Below are 26,693 nucleotides of genomic sequence, written 5' to 3'. Positions count from 1 at the left end.
TTTAAAGAGTAGTTCTCCATGCTTTATTAGTCATTTTCCATTCTAAAAAGAAACAGCTACTGTCCGGTATAATAATAAACAAGAAAAGAAAACTAGAAAAAGGCTTGAAATCATGATTTTATCATGTATAATAGCAGTTTTTATGTGGACAAAAAATGTACATGAACGGACTGAATTTGTGAAATAGAAGAGGTAACGTGTTGCAGACTGAGGAGAGGTCAAAGGGTGATCTAAGTCATGGTCAAGTGCTTTACTGGAGGGATGGGGATGAGACAAAATTGTCTTAAATTGACTAATTCAGGTGGCCCTTCACTGGTGTGTGTTGGAGAAAGTAATTGGACATACAGTGAATGAGACAGGTTTCTGGACTAAAACAATAGGGGATGTTGTCTTAACCCCCCCCCCCCCAAAAAAAGTTGAAACAGTTGAAGAATTGCAATATATATCGTTGAATCTATTGCTCTGTGCAATGAAAGTCTTCTGCAGGCATGTACAACATCACCTAACTGTCCAAAACGATGGGTATCACTGACAATCCCCTCTGTAACTAGCCATCACAATTTCAAGCCTTTGTGGTTCAATAATGAAAAAATAAAAAAGGCAGGGCTCAAACCGTAAAGGTAAGAGGCGCATGCGAAACTGAAACACTTGATGTCTTGTAAACAATAGTGAGGGGCATAGTAACGGTATACATTCTGCTCATAAGCAAAGTGATTGACATGCCACTGGTGTTTGTTTCATAAACAAAACAAAAAAATCCAAGACAACATCCAACACTACATATACGGATCTAAAACACACAAGAATCATGTTGACAACCCCCCCCCCCTCCCAAAAAAAAGAGCAAGAAAAATCTAATCCAAAACAAAGACGAGGGCTTAAATCAAAATTCTGAAGTATACATAAGCCTAACCCCTGTGTGACTACCTGTGCTATGAAATTAGTTTGTGTCTTTCAAAATGTCCAGGACTATATAACTGCCTGTACACTGGACTAGCAACAACCATTGCACTTGACTAGACATATCATACTATGTTGAAAGTGTGTTAACTTCACACCGTTTCACTTAATATTGCCATTATGATGAACGAGCAGCTCTCACACTGACAAGCAGCCTAAGTGGTAGGTCAGAAAAGTATATTTATTAAAAAAAAAAAAAAAAAAAAAAAGGACCTGCTAAAAAATAAAATAAAATAAACAATATATAGTCTAGTCATCACAATTCAATGCTCCAATGGGATAAAAAGGAAAACTGCTTAACCATCACTTCTGCACCATTCTTCCCCCTTTTGAGTATGAGTTAAATAAATGCCGTCTGCTTTTTGGTTCATGATGTTGAGGAGAACAGTGTAATATTTGTCTGTCTGGGCCTTACATGTACACCTTAACACAAGTGAGCATGGCAAACACCACACAACAGAGTATGAGATCAAATATAGGAAATCAAAACACCCAGAAATCCCTGACAAGTTCTAACACCTTCAACCATCAATTTAAGAATGGGTACATTTAAGCTGAAATGGACCTTCATGTTATTAATGTCCACTAAATGATGTTAGGTCTATATGAATTATGACTGGCAATTGAAGGATTGGTCATAGCTGGGATTTCTGAGTTCTTTAAATTCTAAAAAACAATCTAATTAAAACACAAATTAAAACAGCAATTTTGTTCATGGGCATAAGACTTGCTAAATCAGGCTCTTGAAATCAAGAAACAATTTCTGTATTCTACACCAAGAAAGACTCATCTTTGGTGCTATCGTTTGAGTGTACAAAGAGCTGCACCTCATACTGTCAACTTCACTGTCTGTTTAAAGCCAGACAAAAAAGAGGGGTCTTGGGAGATATAATTCCTGAATAAAATTTAAAAAAACAAGAATACATTTTAAAACATTATGGAATGAGGCCTCTCTTGTTGGTGAAAAGTATTTCTAAAAGATAATTGGACATTTTCTAAGCATGTCTGCAGTCTATTTGTTAGAGCCTTTACACCAAAGAGCTAAAAAAAAAAAAAATTCAAATATGGCCAGCAAGCTCTTAACCTGTACCTTAACCTGTATTTGATGCCTACTATCAGATCCCTATTCTTGTGGGTTTCAGACACGAACATAATTATGATGATCAAAGGCCCACAGATACAACTATAGTACAATTCATGTACCGGTAGATTAAAGACAAAAAGGGAAAAAAAACTAAATAAAATCCCATCTGAAATTGTTATAAAAGTATGTGATGGTTTTGCTTGTTAATAGCATTTCTTTCTTCACCAATCTAGATGTATCCTTGTTTGACTTGCCCAACATGAGTAAATTAAAATATTCACTGTAAAAAGGCATTTTCTTGGTTTCATTTTTTTCATTTTATTTTTAATATAATTGTCTAATAAAGCAATGATTAATATACCTCTTCTATTGTTTAAATAACTCAATAACCATTCTGCTACATCTGAGGATTATGGTTGTGGCTCTGTGTTTGGGCACTGGTCATGTGGAGGGGTTTCTTCACTATCTATGTGTGTTCTGGTGACAACCCAGGTGACTTGTTTTGGCCATCCGTGGACAGACTCTAGATGGGAACATTAACTGTGCACTGGGGTCTTTAAAATACTGACGTGTACACATTTTGGCCCATGAGTATGAGGGGGAAAGTGCTGCCCGAAAGTGAACTGTACATACAAAGATAATTTTTATTCATTTATTTTTTTACACTTAACTGAGTGATGTTACAGTACATAAGTTATTTACAACTGTGCAGTAATGTGTGGCAAAATAAATTATCTAGAAGGCAGCGAGAATACATTGGTTAACGAATATAAAAACTGTACATAATTTACGGAATACCATTTTTTTTTCAGTTTTCTTTTTTTCCCATTAAACTAATATTGGCTCTGTAGTGTTTCAAGTCACTTCCTCAGAAACAATGAAATGCCCAAGTAAAGAAATAGACAAAAAGAAGAATACTCTCCTCTCTCTCTTAAGTCTTGAATCTTTGAATCGCAACATTCTTGTGTAATTCTTTTGTCCTGTGTGTTTTTCCTTTTTGCAGTCATTCACAGGGTGCCTTCCACCTGGTGAGGCTGAGCATCAGAGGCTGAGCCAGGTGATTAGGCTCGCCGATGGGAGACATTCCAGTGTGTCCCCAGTGCTCTGACTCAAACCTCTCTGCTCATGCCATGAGGCTGAAGGTACTGTCTCTTCCCCTCCGGCACTGAGCCCTGACCCATGCTAATGACCCTTAGATGTACTCTGCTCTTGTGTAGGCTTGCTGGTCCTACCGGGTCGACTGCACCATCACGGTGTTGGTTGGTGTGGTGTGGACAGTAGGGGACGGCTGCTCTCTGACTGAGTGGGCCCTTATGGTCTCCAAGCAGTTCGATTTCGTCCACACAGGCCTTCCTGTCCTTTCAAGAGGGAGAGGCTGAAGGTCCCACAGAGGCTGAAGGTCCCATCTTGCACCACGGCAAGCACACGCCCCTTGTTAGGCGTTGCTCCTCCAGGCTCACCTGGAGCTCTGTGTCCGCTGCAGCTGGTGGCTCCTCCAACCAGGGCATGATCCACATGCGAGAGCTCTTCTCCAGCGATCCTTTGTTGGTTCATTTACGGGGACCCAAAAATATGCTGAAAAATATCTCTATCCTCCCCTAACATCAACCAAAGGGGGTGTGGGAGCTTCAAAGCAAAGCCATTTTGCTTTTTCATATTCTGAACAACAAAAGCATAAAAACTTGAAGGATGAAAGTGCAAGTTGTGTTATTTTTCCCCGGTAAAAAGATGCTTTGTCCTCTCATGGAAGGGAATCATTAGCAAGGTTTTTTTTTCTTTTACTTTTTTTCTATATAATATATAGGTTTTAGTCCTCCAAGAAAGGAAATTCCTCTTCAAACCGGCTAGCCCTTACCATACGATCTGTTTAATGTCTCTTTGAAAAGTGATGACGCTTGACCTCTAACTCGGTGAACGAGTGTGTGTTTCTGTCACGCGGGCAACAGTACAAAGTCATCGTTTACGTCGACCATTGGCACGTAGAAGGAAGGGACCTCATTGACGCACAGCGACTTGTGTACGGCAGGGTCCAGCTCCTGCACCTTGAGTTGCCACTCCATCCTCTGCACTGCGTTCAGCGCTGCTGCCTCATGCTGTTGTCGCATCAGCAGACACGTCTGTGTGGAAGGAGAGAGATAGAAACCATTATGAGTAAGGGGGAATAAACTTGACGTAGACACCCAGCAAATCAACTGCCAATGTGCACTAAAAAGTGTGATTTAGCCTTCAATTTACCTTCATGCGGTCATACTTGTCATCCACATCCTGTATCCAGGAGATAAACTGGCGAGCGTTGAAGCGATCTCTTACTGACTTGTTCTCGTCACCCTGAGGATACAGATGACAATATAACTTGTTACACAGGTACATGCCAGAATTTAAGTTAAAATGTTAAAAGTAATTGTTGACCAATTTTAAATTTTAAATTTATTTGTTTACAACTCCTATGTCAATTGTCTATTCTCTGATGCCACTGTACACCCACCTGACTCTCTGATGGCATGTTGTACACCTCCGAGTCCAGCAGCATGGTGCAAGCGCTGAATGGGACTGCCTGATTGGCTATCGTCCTTGCCGCTCTGCAGTGGACCCGCAATACTTCCTGCTCACATGATACAATCAGCTTTTCCTGAAAAGAGAGGAGAAAGAAATACAGTGAGGTGGGGGGAGAGACTGTGACATGTCTTGACTCAAAAGCTATCAGCATTATGAAAGTTCCATAGAAATTAACATCAGACCTTTCATCAAAAAATGAGATGAGCTGTAGTTTTGATTAAACTACAGTGTGACTTCTTGGTTGGAGAAATGCATATTGCAGTTGCATTTCTATTACACAGCAGCTTTGATCATTCATCAAAGAGGCGTTCAAAGAACTCTGAGTGTTACATAAGATGGGAGACAAGAAGAGAGCTGTCTAGATATTGGGGAGGGCAGTGGCACCCTGTGCTTACCCGTTCTATGCTGTGCTGCAGTCTCAGCTTCCCCCTCACGGCTTCCTGCTGTCTGAAGAGTTCCTTGAGGGGCTCTGATAATGATGGAGGTGGCGCAATCTGAGAAACAAGGCCGATCATTAGTTTAGGTTATATCACCGATCTATCCTTTGCAGCCAAGTTTGAGCTGCATTTAATGTGCAGACAAATATGTATTCATTATTTCTATTAAAATTACATTATCATTTTAATGGCAATTGTAAGGCAATAAAAGCTAGGGAAAAAAACATGAATGCATGGCAGAACATAAAGAGAGGGGGAGCATACTAACCACTGGGATGTGAAGCTTGCTGAGGGGCTTGCCATCCAGCAGGTAGGAGCCGGTGTAGGTCACATACTCAGCGTAGCACTGAGGGGCCTGCGGCGTGATGTAGCAGAGTATCTTCCTCTTCTCCTCAATCTTCTTACGAATCTGAAGGTACTCGAAGTACGGGTTGGAGCGGTCGCTGTGGTAGGGCTCGATGTCATCCAGTTTGATGGCATTAACAATGACCGCCAGTGTTTGTTGGATCATCTCCCGGGTCTGCTGCATGGCCGTGTTGACCAGCTGCACCTGGACTTGGCCAGACTTTTGGAACTTCCGCTTGCGTGGATGCTGAGCCTGGGAGTCCTCTTCCTCTACCGGCCGTCCCTTACTCTTGGTGACTACTACGGGTGCCACCAGAGTGGCGCTTGGAGCGGTGGAGATAGTAACAGGCTCCTTTTCTTTCTCCACAGCCACAGAGGCGGTGGAGAAGGTGGTATTGGGGGTGGTCACAGCCATACCCGTGGCGACTGGTGTAGGGGCAGATGGAGGCATCACGCTAGTAGGGATAGTGGAGGGGGTATTCTGCTTACTCTGATTGGCCAGCATCTGGGCCCTGTTGCGGGTCATCCTCTGTGGGATCTCCTCTACCTTCTTGGGAATGTCAGTAGGCATTGCTGTCAGAGTGACTGTCAGTTTTGATGTCTCAAGAACTTCTGACACATGGACTGTGCTAGAAATGGTGACCGCGACTGGCACTGAGGGGACTGGACTGCATGATGGTCCAACTGTGGGTTCTGATATTTGTCCACTTTGGTCTGGTTTACTGGTTGACAAGGAATCTACACATGGTGCAATGGCCAGTGGTAGAGAGTCGGTCACTGACATCTGCCTGTGATGCTGACTAGTGTCTGAATCAACAGCTGAGAACATCATGTTTCCATCAGTCTCCTCCATCCCCTCATAAGTGGCCCGGTTTTCTACAACCTGCTGTTTCATAGAGTCATCGTCTAGGATCTGAGGCTCCGGCTCAAGCTCTGTTTGGAAGTTGTGATGCGGTGAGGGTACAACCAAATCCTGCACAGATTCATTGGGTGGTAAAATGGAAGCGGGGCATGGTGCCTTGGCTAGACTATGCAGATCAACCTCCATAAGGTCTGGGTCCTCTATTGATTCAACTGTGGGGGGCTTTAAGTGAGCAGGTGGCGGCTTGTGTTCAGCTGGCTCCACATCTCTGACCTCAGGCTCCTGCATCTCCTTGTCTGGCAGAGGCAGGTCTGGTAGAGAGAAGGGACCCAGATCATCCAACTCATCTACTGCAGCTGAAAAGGGGTTTGCCCAGGGCACCACTGGCTCATGTTCCACGGATGGTGCAATGTGGCTCTCAGCTGGAAAACCATGAGAAGTTTGTCTGTTTTCCTGCCCCACACATGGAGGTTCTGAGTCCATCTGATGGCTATCCTCCAGGTTGGGTTTGCAGTCTGTGAAAAAGGATTCTAACCTTGTGGAGGATGAGGTGGCCATGTAGTTAGCCTCTGGTTCCAAGAGTGTTGTCTCAGGTCTTTCTGGAGATGGAATATCCTCCACAGCCTCTTTCTGCTCATCAAAGTCAGTGTCAGGTACATAGGACCTGGAGTAAGAGGCGTATGGAGGGGTGACAGATGGATGGCCAGGTATGGTCGTGATGTGCTGCATATCTCCATCTGAGTGGGAGAAGGGACTGGTGATCTTGGAGACTGCTGCCTCAATTTCCCCATAGGTCCTTTGAGGAGATTTTAAGAGCATCTCAGAGTTCCAGCTCATGCTATGGTCACAGGAGTTCTCCACAAGATTTGGTGGTGGATGTGTGGGAGTCAGTTGATGCACCTCTGTGGCTCTCCTATCTGGAGATTCAGCCCAGATCTTCCTCAAAGGCTCCTCAACCCTCGGAGAGAACGAGCAGTCGGCCCTTGTCTGTTCCGTCTCCTCAGCTGCATGATGATCGCCATCTGTTGCCTCCTCTAGAACACCCTCCTCCTCCTCCTCTTCCTCTTCCTCCTCCTCTTCTTCTTCTTCCTCCTCCTCCTCCTCCTCTTCTTCTTCTTCTTCTTCCTCTTCCTCCTCCTCCTCATCGTCTTGTTCCTCAACAACAGGGGGCAGATACTCACTGCCACTGACTGGGTCAGAGGGGATGAGGCTAGGCTCACTTTGATGCGGCTCTGAGAGGTCATCAATGTCCAAGGGAGGCAGGGCAGCAGGCGCAGGGGTTGGTGGAGCAGCGATGTCTAGACAGGGTTCCTGGGGATCAGGTCTGTGGATAGGTGTTGAAGGCTTCATTAGGAAGTTACTGTAGACACTCTCAGGGAGGTGTTCACTGCTCTCAGTGCCAACCATGGCTGTGATGGCCTCGTCTGGTGCAGGATGGGCAGGCTCCAGCCTGGGAGACAGCATCCCAATAGGAGAAAAGTAGGGAGGAGACAGACAGTCCAGTCTCTCCAGTGATGCTGGCTTGTCCTCCGGAGGGTGGGAGGCTGACGAGTCAAATTCAGAAACTGTCGGCACACTTTGTTGTCGGAGAAATTTGTCTGCTTCAGTTTTGAACTCCTCTTCCAGAGGCCTTCTAACCTCAGATAAAGCTGATCGACTGACAAGGGGGAGCTGGAGATTCTTAGCAGGAGTCACACAGGTGCCCTCTTGGAAGCTGTGTGAGGAGTTGGAATACCTGTCAAAAATGGAAGAGAAAGAGATGGAAGAAACAGTTAGCAAAACATGTCAGGCAAATAGACACATATCCAGTCAAAGGTTTGAATTGACAGGAAAAATACTTGCATAAAATCTGACATGAATATCATAAAATATGCTGTATTTGGGTAATGTATAGTCAAGAACCATGAACATAATAAGTAAAAATGAACTTAAGTGAAAATAACAACAACCTTTTATATTCCCTCTTTACAATTGAACAAGATATTTGGTAAAAACTATGCAGTCACAGGGTTATAATGTCTTACTTACTTGTCTATACATCCAGAAAAGATTAACATTTTGTATTTGAAAAGAGCCTGAATATTAGCATTATCTTTGTATCATATCAGTTGAACAACTAATAAAGTAAAAAGAAAAGATTACCTATCAAAGAAGGATGGGGAACAGGCATTCATTGACATGGTCATGGCTGATGAGTTCTGGCAATCTAACCCATCAAACATGATGTCAGGGTAGTCCTCAGCACTGCAGGATGGCGTCCGTGGCGTTTGCATGACTTCCTCATAACTGGGACAGGAGATCACAGATGTGGGCGTGGGAACACCTGTTGGTCTGTTCTGATCAGGCCTTGGTGAGGCAGGGAGATTCTCCTTCATCTGATGTCCTGCAAGCCAGTCTTTGGAATTCTGACCATCAATAGGTTGGGATTTTCTTTCAGGAGACATCATTTGGGCTGGAAGACCAACATCTTTGAGCTTCTTCTCTTTTAATAGAGTTTCTAAACTGTTAGATTTTTTTGATGATGGTTCATTACGAATTTTTCGTACTTCCTCAATGGACTTGGTTTTATCTTTCAGTTTGGGATCCCCTGATCTGTGTCTCAGTTTCTCCATCTGTTTCATCCTTTCCTTATGCCTCTTATGGCGCTCTTCAATCTCCTGGTCTTTCAAACTCAACATTTGCCCAAAACTTGTTAATCTGAGATCACCATCCACCAGCAGCTTTTCACGTGGGCGGCTGTCTTTCCGAGCTATATCTTTGGATTGATTGAGTTTTTCATTCTCCTCTTTAACCTTGGACTTCACATGGTCTGCCCTACTGTCTTTGTCCAAAATTTCTCGGTTTCTATCTTTTTTCACGTCAAATTTAGGACTTTCTTCTTTTGACCTTTCCTTCAAATTAGTAATTTGAGGGCTCTCTTTCAATCCAGATTTCATATCCTCCTTGGCGTGTTTCAATGATCCAAAGCCATCTACATACTTGTGTTTCTCCTCTTTGATTTTCTCCTTATGTTTCTCTTTCTTCTTTTTGTCCTTGATCTTGTCATTGATGACGCTACTCGCTTTGTCTTTATCAGCTTTTTTAGACATTTCTTTTTCAAACTCCAAGGTCTTATCAAAGTCATCTTCATCAGCCTTAGATCCATATGGAAATGTGTAAGGGTCAGCCTCTAAAGGCATAGGCTCCTTCTCAAAGGGCAGACTTTCTCTACGTACATAGGATTCTCGGATTTCCTCAGTCTTGTCACGTTTGTCAGTTTTTTCCTTTTTGACTTTTTCCTTTTCCTTGTCATGACTCTTTTTGGAAGATGACGAAGACGAATGTCGGTGCCGCTCTTTCTCTCTGAACTTGTCTTGGGGATTGGATATGGAGAGGGAATCTCGTCTCTCCTCAGAGATGTCTGGTAGGCTAATGTTGGATGAATCGTAGTAGCTGCTGAGCACTGGCTCATGACCCCGATCAGTAAAGCTGTCTGAGGATATCTCGCTGTTCTTATCATTCGAGTCATCCTTGTAGTCGTTCATTGCCTCTTCTTCCAACTTCTCAAGAAGGGACTTTTCATTTTCCCCACTCCCCTTTGAGGGTTTCCTATCCTTCACATGATCTTGCTTATCCTTATATTTGCTTTTGGTCTTCTCTTCACTTGTATCCCGCTTGTCCAACAGCTTCAGCTTGTTTTTCTTCTCTTGGTTTGAGTCCACAGACATTCTGTCTTTGCGTTCCTTGTGTTTGGCATCCACAGAATCTTTCTCTTTTTTATCTTTGTTGTGTTTCTCTAGGGAGCCCTTCCTCTCTTTCCCTGTATCAAATGTGGCCTTCTCTTTCTTCCTCTCTTTATGGTCTTTTTCTTTCTGTTTTTCTGTTGTATGTTTGGCCTCAGCAGAATATTTTCTGGGTTTTTCAGTTTGGAAGTGTTCCAGCTCATCCCTATCTGGTGTGCAGTCTTTCCGGTGAGGGTCAGACAATCCAAGCGAATCACTTAACTTGGCCACGCCCCCATTGTAATTGTCTTCTTCATCCTCACTTTCATCTGTGAAAATGTCTGCGATTTTATACCAAGTTTTCTCTCTGGCTTTCTCAGGTTTTTTCTCCTCCTTCTTAACCTCAAGGAAATCTTTATCCCGGTCAGCATGCTTGTCCTGTGAGGCCTTTTCCTTCTTGTCCTTGGTCTGTTCTGAAGACATCTTCCTGTCCTTCTCTTTGCTGTGCAAGTCCTTGTGTTTGTCTTTTGCTCCCTCCTTCTTGTCTTTGGAGCCTCGGTCTGTGTCTTTATCCTTCACAGCTTTCTCTATTGAGCTCTTTTCAGATTTATCCTTATCCTGGTCTAGGCCCCTGTCTTTAGGCTTCTCCTTGTGTTTGTCAGCTTTTGATTTTTCTCTCTTCTCAACTACATCTCCCTTCCTCTCTTTCTCTTTTCCAGAGTGGTTCCTTTCCCTAATTTCAGATGATTTGCTAATGGTTTCACTTTCCTTAAAGGCGGTGTCATTCCCATAATCATCTCGTATGGATTCCTGTTTAATTTTCGAGTCCTTTCTTTCTTTAGTGAACTCAAAGGAATCTTTGCGGTCTCTACTGCTGTCCATGCAGTCCTTCTCTTTCTTCTCTTTGATGGTATCTGCAGATTCCTTCCGCTTTTTCTCCTTTTCTACAGAGTGGCTGGAGTTGAGTTTCTGTTTCTCTGTCCAATCCTTTTTCTTGTCACTCGTTTTTTCAGAGGAGTCTTTCTCTTTCTTCTTGGAGGGGGCCTCTTTGTCTGACCGCTTGTCATTATGATCGGATTTCTTGTCTTTGACTTTGTTTTCCTTCCTCCGATCTCTGCCCTCTTCTTTTACAGTCTCAACAACCAGTTTCACAGCGTTGTTTGCCTTATATTCTTTGTACTCCTTCACAGGTGCATCCCAACTGTCCTCTCCATAGAGGGAGGAGTCAGAGGAAAGGTCTGATGCCCATCGGTCGTGGTGGTCGTCTGAGGCACTGAGTTTGGTGTCTTCCAGGTTCAAGCAACGGTTATTGACATCATAGCCTTCATAATCAGGCTCTTCTTTCTGCACCTTTTCTTTCTTAGATTTCTCTCTCTCATCCCTCATGTTTTTCTCCTTATCCACCTTGAGATGTTTTTCTTCTTTTTGCTCACTCTTCCTGTCAGCCTTAGAGGACTTCTCCTTGGACTTCTTCTTTTTCTCCTCTTTATGGGTCTTGAGTTTTTCCTCCTTAGGCTTCTCTTTTTCTTTAAGGCTCCTCTCTCTCTCAGCTTTTAAGGGCTTTTCCCTCTCATCCTTGCTGGGCTTCTCTTTAATGGACTCTTTTGTTTTCTTTGATTTCTCCTCTTTAGCAGTTCTTTGCACTTCTTTTCCAGAAGACCAGTCCTTCTCCTCAGATTTGCCCTTTGACAACCTGTCCTCCTTTTTTGAATGGTCTTTTTCATGTTTAGATATCTTGACCTTGCTTTCAGCTGGGGACTCAGTTTCAACAATGAGCGACTTTTGCCTTGAATCATCAAAGTCAAATGAAAAGCTTTTGACAAATTTTTCATTCATGTCTTGATTGAGCACTAGACTGGGAGCCTTCTCCTTTTCCTTCTCTTTGTTTTTGTGCTTGTGTTTCACTTTATGCTTTTTCAACACCTTGCCATCTTTATCCGTTTTGGACACTGTACTGTCTGTATTGGAGTTCTTGTAAAAGTCAGAGTTCTTTTTGTCTTGTGCATTGCTGTGCACATTGTTTTTCTTTCTGCTCTCCTGTGCTTTCTTTTTCACCTGTTTAACTGACTCAACACTTGAGTCTGCAGAGGAGTAATCTGACTCACTGGAGAGCCTAGTTCTAACAGAGTCAGAGAGAGAGCTTACGTCTGACCATACAGGAGATGACACAGTCTTCCAGCCATCTGTCCTCCACTGCTTTGGGTGCTGCTCTGCCAGTGATGGTGTCAGTTTCTGGGAGGTCATGCTCCCATGAGAAGAAGAGGAGGACGAGGCTGAGAGAGCACTGAATACAGATGCTTCCTTTAGAGAGGAGTCTTTTAAACAATTTGAGCTCTGCATGGAAACTTTATCATCCTCACTCTCCATGTCCCCACACTCGGAGTCAGAAGTGCAGAATTTGTCATTAGCTTTGCCAAACCGGACCTCCTTGCTGACATTATTTTTAGTTTCCTTCTTCCGCTTCTTTTTAATTTTATTCTTCTCTTTCTGCTGTTTAGAGCTCAGTGAAGCAGAGTCCCGGGTCTTAGTATTGGTTGGTGCCGCTGGTTGCCGTGGCGTGGGCGTAGGTGTGAAACACAATGTCCTATCATCCTCATCTGAGCTGTTGCTGTCGGAGAGGATCCGACGCACAGTCTTCTTTGGTGTGAGCGAGTTGCTTTTGGAATAAGTTTTAACCTCCATCTTGGGTGTTGTGATTAAGCTGGCTGCCTTGCTGACAGGTTCCTTGCGGAACTCTTTCTTGAGCAAGTGCTTGTCGTCCACCGGAGGGACGCGCTCTTCCTCGTCATCCTCGTCGAACTCGTACTCGTCCTTGACGGGTGTAGCTGTGGATTTGGGTGTGTCCGGGTTCTTCCCTTTCAGCTTTAGACCCTTCTCAAACTCTGAGTCTGTGTTATTGCCGTCAACAGAGCTGGATGGGGCAAATGATGGGGCATCTTCCTCCTCTGAGGATTCTGAGGAGATAAAACAAATCAAAGTCAACCAAAGCAAAGATGTGTCACATTCACTGTGTTAAGTATATCTAACTTCACAATAATTGTCCAAAAATCTAAGTATTTACATGGTAGTTACATAAAAGTATCGTAGGTAGTGGGTGTAATTACAGTGTACAAATAGTTTAATAGTACTTAAAACTGTAATACTGTTGGTATTGTGGTTTGTGTATTTTGTATGACATCTAACCATAGACATTTGAACATCTAACCCTAAAATTATAGTGTTAGATTACTAATTTAAAGTGGCGTATGTAGCTTTTTTCCCTTGAAAATATTACTAAATAACCGGGCTGAACCATTACTTATGGGTGAGAGTTAGGTTCCACTGCCTGTGACAGTGCGTGCCCCTGACAAGACTCTACCCTCATGCCTGAATTTGCTCTTCCTAAATGTTAGGGACGCTTCTGGGACACTTGCTGCGGGTGTTTTACCTGCAACTTTGTGTGTGGCTCATTGGCTAGCTACTGCATGGGATTAATGAGTGCAGACTGTGGTGGAAGCAGACGCAATTGCAGCCTTCGTGTGCAAAAAAGTATGGAGGTGTAATGTATGGTGGTGATTTTTCTTCATACAACTCCTATTTGATATTACAGCCTTGTCTTGTTTTGTTTGGGGAATAAGGGGATATGTTTGTAACTTTGGGTTTAGTAGGAGAAGTTTGTATTGTGTAGCTGTCATGTGACCGAGTAGTGTGCACCCTCACCCTCAGTGGCAAACACAGAGCTGGTGGGATAGTTTAGGGAGATATACGGTGTAGGCTGTGTGAGACAGGGTTTTCTGTCACCATATGAATGCACAGCTGCTGATAAAGCACTTATTTCATGTGAAGTGTCGTTTCAGGTGTCTCCACTGGCTGGCTCATTTCCGTGTTTGTGTGTACATTCCCAAACTACGTCTGCATTTTCAACCACAAAAATCCGTTGCTAGTTTCAAGGTCATGTAAGAAATTTGCTGTATAAAATCGAGAAAATTAACAAATTCATTGTTTCAGTTGTTTGCATTAAGCGAAGGGAGGGAGACAATTCCCCCTTGCAGTCAAAAGAGGGCAAATTCCTATACATGGTGCCTTGAACTCAGTTGTAATTTGAAATGCAAATCAAACAGGCACAACAAATGTAAGTACTACGTGGCAATACAATGTATATACTTTGATTATGGGAGACTTATTGCCAAGTGGGACCAAAAGCTATAGATTATTATGATACATACCTGATGAACTCTCTTCACTTGAGGTGTAAGTGCCTTTTCCCAGCAACAGATTCAGCATTGTAGGGGAGTTGGCAACCTTTAACGGTGTTTCACCCCTTCTGTTGCTCTGACAAGGGTCCCCTCCATACCTTAAAAGCAACTTGACCACCTACAAAGCAAGCAAAATCACCACATTTTAGCTATTATCCATCAAACTAAACACTAGTCTCCAACACCAAACAATCGTTGGTTATCTGGACCTACATGCCAAATTACAAGCTCAGGCTACCTTGAAGTGGCCATTGTTTGATGCGTCATGTAGAGGGGTGTCATCATCCAGGCCCTTGGTGTTGACCTCTGCACCGGCTGCCAGCAGCTGCTTGGCCACATCGTAGTAGCCCCTGTTGCATGCTTCATGCAATGCAGTCCAGCCTGTCAAAATAAAAAAACAAGGTTAAAACAGGGCCTCAAAGTTTGTTTTTGAAAGGCTCTGAACAACTGATCATAGCGTGATTGATAAACATCATGATGTTAATGTTAGGATAATGAGGTTTACGGTTTATTCAACTGACATCAGTTACTACGACCACATTTGTTGGCGACTCTTGCAGTTCACAACATTCATAGTTGGAGCATAATCATATTCAGCATTTTAGATACAAAAATAATTATAAAAAATAGACAAACAATACAACAAAAACTTGATAAGAGGAAGTAATAGGACAGTAACCAACGGGGTGAGCATGAGAGAGGAAGATTACCAGACTGCATTGGCAGCTTCTCACCTGCAAAGTCTTTTACATTCACATCAGCTCCTTCGCTGATCAGCTCCTTGATGCGACGTGCCTCTCCGCGGATGGCTGCCCGGTGCAGCCGCGTCTCACCCCTCTCGTTTCGCTTATTCACTTTGTCTTTGGTTTTAGATGCGGAGTTTGGCGTTCCCTTTTGACCCAGACTTGACTGTGACTGATGCTTTGGTGTTGAGTCTACAAGGCAAGGAAAATTATTTTGAAGCAAAAATATTAAGACATATTTGAATAATACAATTAAGAATGAAATATGACGCGGCAAAACATTTCATAACAAATAACTAGTCCCTTATGTCCACCTGTAGGTGGCACTCTTGCTCCAGACTTAAGCAGCAGAATACTTTCAAACTAATTTAGCTTGAGCTCATTTCATCACATTTAGTAGATTAAACCAAACCCGTAATCACATTTACATTATTGAGTTTGCGGAGCATGATCCTGAACGCTATTTATTCCATGTTCTGCACTTGAGTCACAAACTCAAACGGGGATGTTTTTAGCACTAGTACCCCCACTAAATGGTACATCAAAAATAACATCAAAACACATGACCTACAAAGGCACAATGTAGTAGTGACTAATGCAATATGAGATCTGAGCCAGAGTTAGTTGTTTTTTTTAGGTTTTTTTTTAAGACAAAACTATTAAGTACAGAACACTTGAAGCGGAAATCCAAATCCAACTAATCTAACAGCAGAGAGTAGATCTGCTATATGAAATAAACAAAAGGCCTCAGCTAAAGATATTCTGTGGTTTGGCATAGAGTCCACACACAATTTGAGGGAAACAACTTTCATTTCCCTAGTAGTCCAATGCAACGTTCCAAAGCAAAGCACTGCAACTACAATATAGGAATGTCATGTTAAAAAGTTAGTAGAACCGAAATTCCTTACAACTAGACCTAACAGTGGATTGAGACAGTGGAAGTCCATTTTACTGCAGTAATGGGAATTGATGAGGGTTATCTTGTATAATTGAATTCTAATTAAGCAGTGCGGTCTGTTCTTTAATGAAGCATGGCACGAGTGTGTGTCTGGGACAGCTCGCACCAGGGACACAGCAACCCCCAACCAACTGAACCCCCAGAGACGTGGCATCCATGACAAACACGCACCTGGACTGTTGACTGACTCCTCTGCAGTCATCTGCATGAGAAGAGCCACCTGCTGCCGCTCCGAGAGGGGGTACCCGGCCCGGATCCCTGGCATGCCCATCCCAAACGCCAGCCCTGACTTCCTGGTGTTGGTGGGCTCCTTTTTAATGCGCTTCCGCTCTGGACCTTGCTTTTCTGTTGAAGGAGAAGGGGAATGGACAATGTAAGGCTTCTTAGACGCACTTGAACAAGCGCGTACACGCACACAGATGCTGGTAATGCTGCTTCAATATCTGCAGTCATATTGAAATTATTTCTGACCACAACACGTGGATAAAAATCCCCATGGCAACCCTCTACATGTTACAAAGAAAACACTGCTCCTGCCATCCTCGAGCCCATCTTCTGCGGTGACTGGCTTTAAAAAGCTTGCAGCACCAACTTCTCAATGCCACACACACTAACTAAGAGCACCCCAAGAACCAAATTAAGAACTATTAAAAAGGGATAGTTCAGGCGTTTCGATGTTAGGCCTCATTTTCCACTTACTTGTTGTAGGCTCATCCAGACACTTTCTTCGGTCATATTTGAATTTGAGGTGTCTTTGGGGCTGGCTCTGGGGCTAGCATTTAGGCACATCAATGAGGTCTAACTCGATGCACATAGCAGCTTATCTACCATCTAGGCCTACAATAGGTACAGTAGCAGGCAACATGTTCACTGTGTGAATCATAGACATGTCGATCTTGCATTCTGGTGTTTCCGGTAAGTCTTGTGTTTACGAGCTGGGAGCATAATGTTGTACAATTGTTGACTAATAAAGAATATTTTCATGTAAATTATTCTAGAAGCAACACGAACTGTATAAATATTCAACAGGGTCCTTTTTCTGCTACATTGTCTTCAATAGTAGATTACCCAGCTGCCCCAGTGTCAGGCAGAGAAGGGTCAAGTGAACCACTGCCGCTCTGATGTTTATGCCTCTTAGAGGGTGCGACTTGGCAGAGTGACCGTTATTACAAAATGGCTGGTGTTCATTTCAACGTGGCCCAGCCAAGGTCACCACACTGGCGACTTGCTGGACAAAAACAGCTGGTCCTCAAAGACCCGCCCATCAATTATTTTCAGCCGTCAGGGTGTTAACACATCTCCCCACAGCAGAACACACAGAGCCATTTGAATGTCAGTCTTACTTCAAAATTTGAGAAAATGACAGCTCTAAGCCTACATCTAGAGCTGGACGGTTGGGGCTTATGCTATGTCTGAATGAGATGAAGTACAAAAGACGCCAGCACCATCATACCAACATTTTTGATAACAATAACGAATGATTATTCATTAAGGCTGCTTCCATGGAGACAACCACATGTCTAACGTGGGGGAGATGTACAGTACAAGCTTGTCTGCTGTAGGCTGGCTCTCAGAGTGGATTGCTCAAGGCCACAAACATAATTAATGTGAGTAGGAAACATGGCGACTCAGGGTTCCGGTTGCACAAAAAAACACTTTCCAGGGATTATTTTCCATAGTCAGAGCTGATGAACTTTCACTAACATCTGTGAGTACTTATGCTTAATGTATCCCCAACCCCCTGATACACACTCACATTCTCGAAGGCATTTGCCATTTAAACACATTCCTTTTCTTCAGACTTAAACAGCATGAACCGCAGAAGCAGTCTAAACATGTTTTCAGGCGGTGGAGGGCTGAAAAAACGCACAAGTGGCTTTTCAGAGCCTTTCCAGTGCTGCGGCCCCATGCAGTTACTGGTTCACTATTCAGGCTTCTATCAAACAGCACAAGGCTCTTATTTTATCAATATGAAAAAACATTCTTTAATTTTCGCAATTATAGAATTAAAATCCATTATTATTGACTGAGAACACTTCCTGTTTTGGAAGTAATTTCCACTTTACTGCCGCATGCAACAAGTGTTCAGTCATAAATAAGAATAAGAGGCTAAATTATAAAGATTGCTGCTATGCGGCTAAGTAAATCGTAAAATTGACCACTGACGTTTGCCTACAGTATATAACTTTCATCCAAATGTCAAATTGGCTAAAACTGGCCCATTTACAGTCATGTTTATGACCGTGCATTGTCCCTGTAAAACTAAACTTAATAAAGTACAGTTGTTCTCAAGCCTCCTTTGGCGGTCTGGAGAATTTTAGATCAGCCGATCTGGCTTGGATTGAACCTGGACAGAGCGTGGTGAGAATGTGCACGCAATTCCATTGGTTACTTTCCAAGAACCCTCAGATTTTGGAACCCCAGATTTTGGTGGTCTTAATAGGTACACTTACCCTACTCTTTAAATATTGCTGCTATGCAGCCACGCGAATAATTACATTTGGCCACTCACGTGCCTACAGTATATCATTTTTATCCAACTGTCCGACAGTAACTGGCAGTTAAACACTAACACAGTTCACCATGTGCACACTCTCACACAAGAATGTGAGTGAGCGACAGTGAGTGAATTCAATTCAATTCTGGTATTTAGCTTGAGGAAAAACATTTAGCTCATAGAAAACAAACAATTCCAGCTCTCGTTTTCTTTTATAGTTTTTTTACTTGATATTCAAAGAAAACCTGAACTTGAGATTTGATGACAAAACTAGAAGGAGGCCAAGAATAATACCAACCGTGGCCAAGGGAGGACACGCACCAAAACAACTGTCAAGTTACAGTGAGCCTGTGAAATGTGGGCAGACATGCTATTGTATTGGCAAAACTCAACAAAAAGACCTGCAACTTCCCATAGTGGAGGCAGGCTGAACCACCTCAACCAGATAAACCAGGTGGCTTGTTTGTAGACAACAAGACTAGTGTCCCAAAATTCAAACATGATACACTGACAAGCTCATCCTTCTCTTCACACAGGCCATCCCTGGGCTCTACCTGTGACATGAAGGCTTTCTCTGAGTGACAGCTCTAAGCTAGTAATATACATACTGTCTTGTGGGTGGGTTTTCCTGCACTGTGTGGCTCATCTAATAATGTTGAGAGTTTTGGTCTGTGTCACGTGTCGTGTGCTTCAAAACAGTGTGCACAGGGCAAAACATTTTTTGGGATAGACCTATATAAAGCCTAGAAATTGGGCATCATCTGTGAAGTAAATTCATGATAAAACCCACAAAGCCCTGAGGCAGACAATCATGTCTGAACCATTTCCTTTTCAACTCCTGGGTTTAATCGTAGTCAGAACAAAATTGATCATGATGCTTTCATACTAGTTATCACATGTGCCAAAACGGCTGACAGTCAACTCCATGGGGTTAGCCCCGTCACATAGACCCAAATAGAACTACAGACAGGTCCAACACCACCACCCAGTCACACCGACCTAGACAGACAAACAGACAGGTCCATAGTGTGTTACAATAATCACCCCCAAAGGAAATGTCAAGGCCTGGGATAGTGAGAGACACCTCTCTCCCACTCAGAATGAATAGTAGAGAGAACTCTGTTCTCAAGTAGCCCCAGAGAAAGACAAGCAAACAGGAAATGAAGGAAGCAGAGACAGGAAGTGGGTACAGGATGTGTTACACTGCTTTGTGCCTGGGTAGGATGACGAGAACAGATGACAGTCCCACCGGAGCAGAGAAACAGCTGAGGTCAAACTGATGAGAGAGGGAGATATAAGCAGATGACAGAATAGCCTACTCTCAGACAGTTGGCCCCATCAAATCCCTCTTAAATGTATGCCTTCCTTCCTACTTGATCTGACAAAATGGATCGGCGAAAGTGTGGGCTCCACTACATGACTTTCCGAATTCCAGTCATGTCAAAGTGGAACTGGTAAACTGGAACGTCACTGAAGTATCAAATCTAAAATAAAAATATGTTATCATGCTAAAAAAATAGCAAAAATAGCTATACTTACAAGTCTCCTATGGAGCTTCCAATACAAACTTGCTATGTTTGTCCCCAGACAGCTTTGTTGTCATGTTTTTTTTTTTACTATGATGCAATCACTTTACCAGCATATTCCAAGATGGGTAGAGGGGAAAGATGCACAGTCGAGGTATTAAGAGCTACTGCTTACAGCAGCCTGGCCTCTCTATCTCCAGGTACAGAGTACACTAGGCCATTCCTAATGTAGGCCTACACAATCACAAGGCCAACTGACAGTCAGGAGCACCATTTAGCCTCTTGAGAATGTCAGGGCAGATAGGAGAGTTAATCACTAATATAGGACTGGAAAAGTAATGCCCCAAAACAACTCACCCCTTGACCAAATGTGAAACCAAGTGAAATCACTGTTTAGGACAAAGGCTTCATGCATTCTGATGGCCAGCATGGTTATAGTTGAACATTCAAAGAGCTTCCAGTGGATGGAAAACTAAATATTACAAAACCATTTCTGCTTCCACAGGAATAAATGATGGAGGTTATTACGGCTGATTTGGGGTGTGTGTACGCACGTGTGTGTTGAGAGGGCCTAGACAGCCAACTCACCTCTCCCTGCTGTATGCAGTAAACAAGCTCCAGATGGAGCATGGCTGCTGATAGGACAGGCACCCTGTATTTCTGCATTTGTGTGGAGACGCTATGCTGTGGGTGTCAGCGCACTTGTAACTGAGAGTCTGTGTTTGTCAGTGTACATGCTACTGAGTGTGTGTGTGTGTGTATGCTACTGAGTGTGTGTGTGTGTGTGTGTGTGTGTGTGTGTCATCAGCTAGCCAGTGCAAACGTGGGCTGAGCATCTATGCTCATCAGTCTCTGATCTGCAGCCTACTCTCCATAGTTATACAGAGCTAACCCCTAGCTACCAAAAGCCTTTCCAATGACTTCTCATAGCTTTTATCACAACTGACCCCGACCCTGATGACTACACTGATGCTGAGAGGGCCATGGATGTTCGTAACCAATAAAGGCTACGACAATTTACCTGCCACACACAAACTGCCCTCTCTTACAAAGTAATACCTTGTATGTTGTCAACTATATTCAAGACGACAACACAATTGCAATTAAATCAATCATTTTACAAGATGACTTAGGGAAAAACATTTTTAATTGGAGTGGCCAGTCTGATATAAAATAGAATCACATCATACACACCAAGTGGGCTCCCTTCACACACTCAAAACGACTTTTGCTGTCAGAGAAGGTAGCACAATATAACATAATACAATACAGTGTAACACTGATGTCTTGTGGGCTTTCAGAGTGCAAAAAAGCACAACTGCAGCTCAGTGGGATGCTAGGACCACAGGAGGACATGTTATGAAATGACCAACAGTATGAATAAAGCATTTTAAATGGGTTTCCCGGGCCCTCTACTGCTGCCCATCAACCAGCACTAGCAAGCCTAGGACAACACTAACATGGCACCTCACTTATTTCAAATTGAACCTTAATAGCTAACAATGCTAATCAAAGGGGCCTATTCTGTCAAACATTTGAAGGTCCCATTATGCCAAGAGTTCAATCCAACTGCTAGGCCTATTGCCTGTACTGCAACTGCTATGAGGACCTCAACTGCAACCTTTCAGAAACAAACTGAGAGAAATTGTGTCACTGATAACATGCAAAACCAAAATTAAACTCCCGTAGCCTCAGTATGAACTCCACACACAAGCACTTGAGGGGCAGGAAGTCTAGAAATGGCGAGAGAGAGAGAGAGAGAGAGAGAGAGAGAGACAGAGAGAGAGAGAGAGAGAGAGAAAGCCACAAAGTCATTAAGGAGCTTCCTTCCTGTTTCACCACTTGCACACTGTTGTTGTTCTCCACAGTGATACCAGTGCTGGTGAGGAGGAGGAGGAGGATGACCACAGGGTGGAGGAATGCAACACCCTCCTCGAGGGGGTCAGACGATGCCTGGAGAGGCCAACTCACTAAGTGGTTACATAACTACCCCGAGTTCTGCATACACTTTCAAAACATCCAGCTGACTACTGGACCCATCATGCCACCACTAGTGGTCATAGTTCCTTTGCAGTCTCCAACACACACACACACGGGGGGGGGGGGGGGGGGGGGGGGGGAAGATAACATCAGAATGACATCAACAATGTGAGGGGTAGAGGGGGATGGGGCCAGGTACAAAGTATCAGACTGATTCCATAGGGGAGAGACAATGACAGCATGAGAGGAGCTGCAAAGGCCGAACAAGAGGGGACGAAAGAGATCAAAGCGAAACTAGAAAACGCACCACACACACACACAACCAGGGAGCTATGCAGTGTGTTACTACACAGAGAATTAGCAATGATAATAACTCTCGTCACCTCCTGTGTGAGCACACAGTATTCACATAAGGACAAGGGATTGGATCCAAAACTAGTGCGATCTTATCTGGTAATATCATGACATTGAGTGCATGTACAACCTCACATAGCTGCGCTTACATACCTCAAACAAAAGTGTTGTGGAAAATGGCTGTCGTTTTCCACGAGTCGCAACTGTGATTTCACAAAAGGCAGCACTAAAAAAATATGTATTTTTGTCTTTAATATGCCCTTCGAAGACACAGGCTAGATGTAACAAAAGAACAGACTAGAGTGAAGAACACTAACACACAATCTCAGATCTAGTGTGTAAACTCTGTGTGAAAATGTGTGAAGGTCTAGTTTACGTGAGGGGCTGACTGACAAACATCCTGGCTGGCCATAGAGGCTGGGGAGTCCAGCCCACATTAACATGACAATAGACAATCAGGGCATTGTTCTGGAGAGGCGAGAGTTCACGCCTCACATCACAGAGGGGGCTCAACTTCTCTCTGCCAACAAACTGTTATAGGTTGTTCACTCCCACCAGTGCCCAGCCAGACAACACTCATGCACAACATCAGAGGACTATGGAGGAAGTTTACTCAGCTACTCTTAGGAAACTATTCAATCAGAGTCCCTTAAACTACACTGTCATACCAAGACATAATAGGCCGACCAATGAGGGAAAACAAATCTTAAAAGCTTTGGTGTAAATTAGACACCACTTGAGCCAAAAGTAAAACTTGCACTTTGGTTTCAACTGAACATCAACAAAGACCAAACAAGTTCATAATAACAACAACGTTTGTGATAAAGTTACAATTATGAATATGTCCAACATGGCTGCCCACATAGATGTAATCTTATAATCAACAAACAATGTAATGATCCTGAAAGCTCAAGCTAAACAGGCTGGAGCAGTAGTTCTCCCCTTGCTCTTATTAAAGAAAACATAAAGTGAGAGCCTTACCCAAAACGTTTGCAGGCCCGCGTGTTGGACAAATCCTCCCTTAATTTACTCATGTTCTGTGTGGGCTTCTCTGTTTCTCAATCTTGGAAGTTAAACCTTGGTCCAGTGAAACAACACAGCCTACAGTAGTATTTCAGCCACCAGTACCCAACCCCCCCCCCCAATTTCCCAGCATGCCTTGCAGTTTCCTGCTAGGAAGTAATGCAGTGAACCCCTCCTCTCTCTTTTTTTTTTTTTTTTTTACCTGAGTCTGAATCTTTCTGGTCTCCATTGGCTCCAACAGTGAAAGGTAGCTTCCTTTTGGGCGCCTTCTCTTTCATCTCTTTGACGCCATCGCTGCGCTCCAATTTTGGAGTCTTGTTTGATACTTTATCTTTATCCTGGCAGAAAAAAAAACACAGAAAATTACACAATCAATATCATTCTGTAAAAAAATATGGCAACAATGTATGGTAATAATGCAGGGTACACAATGTACATGTATGGCAATGATGGTCAAAAGATGATTGTTTTTGTTATGGATTTTGTTGGAGATATTTTCTTTCAGGTGTTTTAAAAAACAAACGAAAAAATATACCTGTCCTTCAATGTGTGTGTGTGTGTAAATACTAACGAGTATGGTAATAATTTATTTGGATTATAGTCATCTATGGTTTATAGATGAAAAGTCCAACAAACTATTCAATAGCCCTATTAAATTGTTGTTCAACAGTGTTGAAATGAAATCACTGTTGACACTTTGCTGATAGTTTGAGCATAGTATAGAACATCTACAGAGAACGAAACTGGGGCCCAAAGCACAGAATCAGGTTTCTATTGTAGGAGAAACAAATTTAAAAAAAATTCATTAAAGAGCCAATGTTGGGAGGATATTTTGCGAGATATTTTGCTAGAAGAGTGCCATCCCTTTAATGCTATTGAGGCCTAAATGGCACTGAGCATGGACAAAGACACAGGGACACACTGTCAGAGGGACACAAGACAGACAGGCGTCAGCTGTGGATCCCATAGCTTTCCCCTTGCACCACGCTTCTGTCTGCCCGGAGACTTCCAGCGATTAGGGGGCTTTGCAGAGCGTGACTTTTCCATGGAATTTCCTCCCGGTGCTCCGGCCACAGAGGCAGTCGTTCCCAGATGGGGTGGAGCTGTAACCAGTGCCGGGGTCTGTGGTCTTCAGGGCAACTGGAACTTATCAGAGACCCCCCCCCCCCCCCAACGGCCGCTATGCCACCACTGACATTCTGTCTACACAGCAATGGGCCACAGGACTGCTTTTGTTAAGGGGCCATGTAGCACTGATCATACACAGCAAACATGTTCAAACTGAGCTACTCTGTTTAATTCAGGTTTGCTGTAAGGCCAAGAGCAGGCGTCAGGCACAATGTTTCTCCTATCTGCAATAACCCTAACCCATGCAAATCAGAGACCCTAGAAAAACAAAGATATTAATTCCAAAATTACATGAACTATTATCCTTGCATTAAGATGGAGTGATTTGTTGATGACATTTTTGCATTTTAGCTCATGTTAAGAGTGTCATACCAAAGGGTCTGAATACTGATGTATATGAGGTATTTCTGTATTTCAAATTTTAATAAATTTACAGAGAATTCTAAAAACGTGTTTTCGCTTTGTCATTCTGGGGTATTGTGTGTGGATTAATGGCAATTTAATTTAATCCATTTTAAATTGAGTCTATAACACAACAAAATGTGGAAAAAGTGAAGGGGTCTGAATACTTTCCGAAGGCACTGTATATTCAAAAAACATATGGACAATCTCAGTCATGTAGTCAAAATGAAAAGAACTGCATGACCCATGATTTGAATAACAAAAGGGGAAAAAAGCAGATTATGAAACAAATAAATAAGTTATGCAATAATTTTTTTTCACTTTCATTTTTACCACTGTATTTAGTAGAGGTCTGGAGCAGCAGAGCTCTTGGCATGGTGGGGACTGAGAGGACTAATTAGAGAGCTCTTTGTGTACAAGTACGGTTTGTGTTTAAAACCACATAGCTGAGATGCAGGATCAGGGCCGATAAGAGGGAAGTGGGACCATAACTGAAAAACATATGCAATGTAAGTCGCTTTGGATAAAAGCGTCACCTAAATGGCATATTATTATTATTATATATTAAGTGGAATGTGGCAGCAATACTCTCAGGCTTGGTTCCCACTCTACACAGCCCTGGCTAGACCACACCCCCTGCCCTCCCACAGTCATGAGACTATGATGTCACCTTACAGTACAGACATACAGCCAGCTATCGCTATTCCTGTTCCACAGAGCTAGGCTGGGCTGTTGAACTGTACACCAGTGAGAATGTCGACACGCACCCACACCCACACAGGAGGAATTTAGAAGACATACCCTAGGCCTAGTACACACACAGTAGACATTGTTAACACAGCAAAAATATACATGATTGACAGACATAAATCAGACACACAAATACAATACCAAGATACAGAGAGACGCCAGAGGTATCCTACAGTCTAGAGAGCTAAGCTTGGTTAGACACATGGAGAAAAGCGAGCTGAATTAAAAGACAGCTGTGAGCCACCACTTCAAAGCTGCCACTGTGTTTACAGTGACTGGTATCCTAGCAATGCTCTAGCTTTCTTTTTTTTTTTTCTTCCCCTCTTTCTCTCCCTCCCAGAGTCTGATGCAATCCTGTGTGGAAGGCTGTACATACACGTGCGCAAAGACACACCTCTCAGCGTTGCTGCTGACCCAGCCACAACCATGACCTCATCATTCTGCGTCTAAGCTTGCTGACTGCCAGCATGGACACAGCAACCCACACATGTAAATCACTTCATCTGACATTTAAAGGGATCGTTCAGCCCACGACTACAGCAAGGCCACTACTTAAAAGAAACATGACTTGCATGGCATGACTTTGTATGTTACCACTAAAACTGTATTTATCCATCGAGGCAGTAAAGGTATAGCAATATGACAGAGCTACGAGAAGTGGGGTGACTAAAGATAGGCTACAAGTAATATATCATCACTCATTAAGCAACTTATTCCATGGGCTGCTGCAAATGAGCATGGCTGTAACCTAGACCAGTGATCCTCAATCCTGGTCCTGGAGAGCCACAGGAGTACAGGTTTGATTCAGCTCATCAAGGTTTTGAAGATCAGTCAATTAGTTAAATCAGGTGTGACAGCAAGTTAGTTATGGGATGAAACCTGGACCCACTGCGGTTACCATAACCAGGATTGACTGATGGCCTAGACAGTTATATCTGCGCAACAAAAAAAAAGCTGGCGAGTGAACAGTCTTGCTTCTCTAGCGGATGTCTCCTTACTATATGTCGCTACGTCATATCGCTGAATCTACCTTTAAAATGTTGTTATGCATCTGGGGACCAATACTAAAGCAACAGCTACACAAGACTACATGCGGTTCTATCTACATGAAAGCATGCCTGCTCCAGAGTCAATAGAGCACATTATCAACAG

At 43.2% G+C, this 26,693-nt stretch overlaps 1 protein-coding gene across 3 annotated transcripts in view; it reads right to left on the bottom strand.

Annotated features, from left to right (window-relative positions):
* The window catches only part of ankrd11 (ankyrin repeat domain 11), a 94,513-nt gene continuing 67,820 nt past the window's right edge, over positions 1-26,693 (bottom strand). For all 3 annotated transcript variants that reach the window (XM_083692866.1, XM_083692867.1, XM_083692868.1), the window contains 11 exons: positions 23,464-23,599; positions 16,053-16,226; positions 14,915-15,115; positions 14,419-14,561; positions 14,151-14,298; positions 8,387-12,899; positions 5,306-7,979; positions 4,996-5,094; positions 4,530-4,673; positions 4,280-4,372; positions 1-4,161 (listed from right to left, as the gene is read on the bottom strand). In XM_083692866.1, the coding sequence (XP_083548992.1) occupies positions 3,976-4,161; positions 4,280-4,372; positions 4,530-4,673; positions 4,996-5,094; positions 5,306-7,979; positions 8,387-12,899; positions 14,151-14,298; positions 14,419-14,561; positions 14,915-15,115; positions 16,053-16,226; positions 23,464-23,599 (8,511 nt within the window). In that variant the 3' untranslated portion in view covers positions 1-3,975. The remainder of the gene's footprint in view (positions 4,162-4,279; positions 4,373-4,529; positions 4,674-4,995; positions 5,095-5,305; positions 7,980-8,386; positions 12,900-14,150; positions 14,299-14,418; positions 14,562-14,914; positions 15,116-16,052; positions 16,227-23,463; positions 23,600-26,693) is intronic.

The sequence above is a fragment of the Argentina silus genome, assembly GCF_951799395.1.
Source record: "Argentina silus genome assembly, chromosome: 2".
NCBI lineage: Eukaryota > Metazoa > Chordata > Actinopteri > Argentiniformes > Argentinidae > Argentina > Argentina silus.
This window is presented reverse-complemented; position numbering and strand designations above follow the sequence as displayed.